The 5,581-nt window shown below is 41.2% G+C and overlaps 1 protein-coding gene across 1 annotated transcript; it reads left to right on the top strand.

The window, feature by feature from the left end:
* Positions 1-1,198: 1,198 nt before the first annotated feature.
* ankrd33ab (ankyrin repeat domain 33Ab) lies at positions 1,199-5,316 on the top strand. Its single transcript, XM_028446183.1, has 4 exons — positions 1,199-1,459; positions 1,543-1,672; positions 1,800-1,940; positions 4,499-5,316. The coding sequence occupies exons 1-4, from the start codon at positions 1,199-1,201 to the stop codon at positions 5,314-5,316; spliced, it is 1,350 nt and encodes a 449-aa protein (XP_028301984.1).
* The last annotated feature ends 265 nt before the right edge of the window (positions 5,317-5,581 follow it).

Raw genomic sequence — 5,581 nt, 5'->3', positions numbered from 1 at the left:
ACAAAAATACATATCATTCATGCTTATTGAAAACAATTTAAAAAAGAAAAATAATAAATATTTACCGATATCCATCTGCGTGAATTGTATATTTTCTAGTTCTTGTGGGGTAACTGAAAAACGAAAAGTGAATAGTTTTAAACGTGTTAAAAAACAAAAAACAATAATAATAATTGTGACTTACTGGGGTATATGTGTTTCCACCATTCCTGCGATCTGCCTTCTATAAAACAATAAGGACACGTTGAAAATGTGAAAATGAAGTTTTGTAATGCAAATGTTTAAAAGTGTAAGAACTCTGTTTCTATCTGACCTCGTTGTATAGCGATGTGTTGTTCGTCTCTCTCGTCAGCAAAGTGGTCTGCCCATCACCATTTCATACCATGTGTGTGCGTGTGCGTGCGTGCGTGTGTGAGTGAGTGAGTGAGACAGGTCAGGGTAAGAGACTTGGTCAGGTTACTATGACAGCTGTTGGTAAAATATGATTCTTGTACAATTGTGACAACAGTTTCACTAATGATAACTGTAGACATGGTGAAGCGTGTGTGTGTGTGTGTGCGTGCGTGTGTGTGTGTGTGAGTGACAAGCTTAGAGGTAAGTTCAGAGGCCGTATGTTTAAAGCAATCTTCTCTGCATTTTTTAGGCCAGACACGGTCATATTACTATGACAGCTGTGTCATAGTAATATGACACACACACCAACTAAAACTCCCAGGGACAATTTGGCAGGACGAATGAAATAATTTTTTTTTATTTTCTTCATTATCGGCGGGGACTATAAGGCGGGACTTCCGGTTAGGGGGCGGTACAACGAATGTGGCGTCACACCTGTCAAAACTTTGATGATTACATACTATCTCTCTCTACCAATAACCTGCTCAAGAGCAAACTTGCTGTTTTTTCTTTGACCAATACTCCTCAGTCCTGATTCAAAGAAGGCTGAAATTCACCAACAACATCTTGACATGTATTACAAGGTCTCAATTTTACCACTGCATTACGTACTGTATAATCGCTTTGCTTTCCTGAAGGGAAATATCACCTTCTGTGAGTTACTATCTCCAGGGTACACCTAATTGCACGTTTGTTGCTATTGACAACATTAGGTAACTTCTGCTTAGCCTGTTTTAGTTTATATTTGTATTTTCTTTCAGTAAATCAAAAAGGAAAAGTCTCCTTTCACCAGCTTGGTTCAAAGATGGCCACTGCAGGGGTGGACCCCGACCTGAGGTCCTGTCCTGATGATGAGGACTTGTCTTCCTATGGAAGTGACTCTGACTCAGACAGCCTCCTGTCTGATGACTCCGTGCTCCCTGACTATACACCAGGGATGGCAAATGAGAGTGCAGCATCATCTCTGTATCAAGCCTGTGCCCATAATAAACCTGAGTCCCTGAGGGCAGTCCTGGAGAGAGGCGTCACAAAGGAAGAGGTGATGGAAGTCAACATCAACGGTTGGGTGAGAGCCTCTTTCATCACAAAAAATCTCTGCAAAGTTTAAACACAAACACTTTGATGCTCATCACGGGCTCATATTTACAGAATGGCTTGATGGTGGCCTGCTGCAAAGGCTTCTTGGACATTGTGCACGGGCTGCACAGCTGTCCATTTATGAACGTAAATCATCAGGACAATGAAGGCAACACTGCACTCATGATCGCATCCCAAGCCGGTAAGTCAAACCCACAGAGTGTTAAACAAAAACTCACAAACTAAACACAATGTTCACTCGTTTTTTATCAGCAGTGACATCTGATATCTTAAATTGAATCCCTGATCCCTGATTTGCCTTTGTGCAGGTCATGTCAGCACAGTGATGTACCTCCTGAACTACTATGCTGGTATAGACATTGAACTGAAGGATTGCAGAGGCTTCACGGCACTGATCAAAGCTGCCATGACTGGTCGGGACGATGTCATGGCAGCCCTGGTAATGGCTGGTATGTATTAGTGCACAGCTCCACTATTTACACTATCATTGTCATCTTCTTGAACAAATTCAATGACAACTTTATACATAAGGGAAAATGCATGAGCACACATTTCCACGTGCAATATTTGCATTGCCTTGCACAGGAATTCAGAACTTTTTAAACAAATATGAAGCAGCTGCACTCCTTGGTGGTGAGGTTGATCTGTCCAAGTTTGAAGCAGTCTTGCAAATGTGCCGGTGACGCCAGACCGGTTTAAAGGATCACTCTGAGGACATTACAGCATCTTAAAGACCCCCTCTCATGTAATCTCTGATTTAACAGCCTTGCTGGATGGGTGTAGATTAACATGAGCCTTATTTTTAGACAGCTCGTTCAAATCTCTGTTGACTATAACTGATTGTTAAACATCGCCTATCAACAGTATTGTCAGCTAATTCAAATACTCTAAATCAGTGTTTCCCAAATGGGAGCCATTTTGCTTCATCATGCTTCAGAAATTCTTGATATCAAAATTGGGTCACGATCCAAAAAAGGTTGGGAACCACTTCGCTAAATACTGTTTCTTTCCACTTATTTACAAAATGAGATTCTGAATCAGAGTACCCCCAAATGGGGTACTCTGATTCAGAAATAGGAGAAAGGGGGTACTTGGGCTTAAAAAGTTTGAGAACCACTGCTCGAAATGTACCACATGTAGAGCAAGGAAGTTACTTAAAGGCTGTAATGTTTTAATGTGTGGTGTTATCTGCCCAGACAGTTTTGTATGTAAGCACAATATACTTTCCCGTACCAAAAGGCTACACTCTTACTGTTAGTTTAACGCTGATAAAACTCATTCTCTGGTCATTTTATAGTCCAACAATTAAATGAGAAATATGTCTTCTGTTTCACCCGATTGACAATAAGGTGTGGCACAAGCTAAAATGGTAAATTATCAAAAAACCTTCAGAAAACATGAGGAAATAAAAGCTAGAGGGGGAAAATAGTTGGAAACACTGGAAAGTAACAGACTGCAGGATACACTGAAGCCCATCCTGCTGGAGTATAAGTCTGACTATGCTCTAAGGGTAAAGGCAGAAATCCCAAACTTAACTTTATTTGAATATAAGGGAATGGACACACCCAATGATTTAGATGAATGATTATACTGGATTGTGATATTAACAAAAAGTAATTGCACTTGATTTTACAAATACAGTATAATGCATGATAATTCATTATCCCCCTCCTCTGATTTATAATGGTTTCGTCCAAATTGGAAACCAGACACACCTGAATCTGGAAAAGTAACTGTAAAACAGATTCATGTTATTAGTCAAGGTTAATCGATTATCTGAGCCACCTGTCACATTGAACTGGCACTTTTTCTGCTCACGCAGACAATCCTCGTCATAAACACATTCCTCTACTCAAGTTAGAGACCAATCCATCGCAGGGTAAAAACAAATAGTAAGTCAAACCACTCACACTCACTCATATGGGAGATTCTAATTAACCATGGGACTTGAACCCATGGCCTTTTTGCTGAGGCAGACGTGTTGACCGCTCCACGACTGCACTACCTCCAACTATGCATAGATCATACAATCTGTGAGCAGCCAGGCTAGATGTTGTTGGAAAGAGGTGAATCAGCGAACCATTTTTGGTCTGCAGGCCACATTTTTTCGACAGGTCTGGATTTGTAAGAGGAGAAAACAATTTGTTTGTCGGTGATGGATTGACTTTCAGGAGCCTGTCATCAATACAAGCTGTTGACCAACGTCTCAATGGCAACTGGAACAACTTCATGAATATGAATTATGATTACATTATATTATTTATTCAATCAAGTAAAAAGTCTGTTTTTTCAAATAGACTAGAGCAACGACAGAGTTAATTAATATAATTTACATCAAGAGAAATAGTGAAAGCGATATATGAGATGCCTCTAAAAGTAGGTCCTTTCTCGTCATTTGAAGGTGATGTCCTGAAACCAAAGCAGTTGAGGATCAAGTGTTACACGATATATCTAAGTAAACATCCAGTACTTTTTGAGTATGTTGAGGTCGATTTAAGTGTCGTCTTCTTTGGAAATCTAACACGGTCGGTGCACCCTAGCGTTGGGATATTTCGATAGTAATTAAAGTTTAGGGGTGTTCAATGTTAGCTTTTTGACAAAAACCATTATGCCTACTAAATTCGTGATATTAACAGATACTGATACATAAATAGAGCCCCTCCCTCCAACCTCATTTTAGGTCACATGATGTATCTCCATGGAAATAACAGGTTAAGCCTATACATTTAATGTGATGCCCACTGGACGTATTCCACAGATACATTTCAGTAGTAGAAAAATGCAGTATTTGTTTTTAAACAACACAGCTTATCGGTTTTACAATATTGGTCCAAAGGCCAATATCGATGTCAACCAATATTAGATTCTATGGAAAATATCGGCTGATAATATATCATGAAGTCAATTTGCCATCCTAAACTTCCGGTTGTCGTGGGGACCAAAAAAGTAGCTCAACATAGTTGTAAAAGTGAAAAAAAAAATTAAAACTCTCCCTTTTTCCCTGCAGGAGCTGACATTCACGCTGTGGACTCCACAAAAGGGAAGTGTGCACGAGACTGGGCACTGAAAACAGGACACTATGAGACCGCATTCCGTCTCCGCCGCCTCAACCTGAGGCCAAAAGCTGAGCAGTTCTGCGAGACCTTCGTCCCAGAATGGCCTGAACTCAAAGAGAAAGTAGCCAAAGCAACAGCAGAGAAAACTCCTCGGGAAAAAATAAGCCAGAGGATTAAAGACACCTTTGGGTTCAAGTTTCCTCGTGACCCGCAGGACAATGGTGCCCTGGACCATATGGTGCGCATCACCACCAGCATCCGCAGTCCTCTCATTTCTACTGGATGTCACCCACTTTGCCCCACAAGCCCCCCAGAAGTGGGGAAGAGACGACTGGCTGTCCCAGATCTGCTAAAGAAACACTCCGACAAGGACTTGGAGGAAAGCTCGGTGTGCCACAGCAACGGCTCGGTATCACACATGATCCCCTCCATCCACTCTGCAGAGTCCATCACTGCCAAGTGCTGTGTGAACACAGAGCGCAGAGGCAGCATTCTCTCACTGGCTTCCACCAAAGTCGCGTCCACATTTATTCCACGCAGCATGGCGAGGAGAAACAGCGTGTTTCCCTCCAGCTGTGTCCCCGAGATCAGCCTCAGCAGGCCTTCAAACGCCACACCAAAGAAGGAGAAGAAGAAGAAAAGGGACAAAGGTTTCCTGGAGCCACCCAAGTGGAGGTATAAAGAAATTAGGGAGGAGAAAAAGAAGGAAAAGAAGAAGAGTGAAGAGGAGAGCAAAAAGAGGGAAAACAGCAAGAGAGACAAAAAATAAAAAAAACAAAAAAAAAATTCCCTTTCTGAGGATGCGTTCTTCAGAAACCAGTTCAGACCAAGAATTTAAGCCTTTTTGTCCACGAACATCTCTGTATTTCGAAAGACATGACAGAGCACACCAGATCTGGACTCTTGGAAAAGTTTGTACATATAGGTTGGATTTTTAACATATTCCTACTTGGATGTAAAAAAAAAAAAAACGTTTTTCAGAAGAATAATGTAACGACGAGGTGATGTTACTTATGGACTGTTACACTTATGAA

This window comes from Gouania willdenowi, chromosome 5 (assembly GCF_900634775.1).
Source record: "Gouania willdenowi chromosome 5, fGouWil2.1, whole genome shotgun sequence".
NCBI lineage: Eukaryota > Metazoa > Chordata > Actinopteri > Blenniiformes > Gobiesocidae > Gouania > Gouania willdenowi.
The sequence above is the reverse complement of the archived record's forward strand: the minus strand, read 5'-3'. Positions and strand labels throughout refer to the sequence as shown.

Bases quoted from the DNA above. Each gene is read 5' to 3' on its own strand.
- ankrd33ab (XM_028446183.1), top strand. From the start codon at position 1,199: ATGGCCACTGCAGGGGTGGACCCCGACCTGAGGTCCTGTCCTGATGAT. The intron at 1,460-1,542 runs GTGAGAGCCTCT...TCATATTTACAG, and splicing joins AAGTCAACATCAACGGTTGG to AATGGCTTGATGGTGGCCTG. The intron at 1,673-1,799 runs GTAAGTCAAACC...GCCTTTGTGCAG, and splicing joins CATGATCGCATCCCAAGCCG to GTCATGTCAGCACAGTGATG.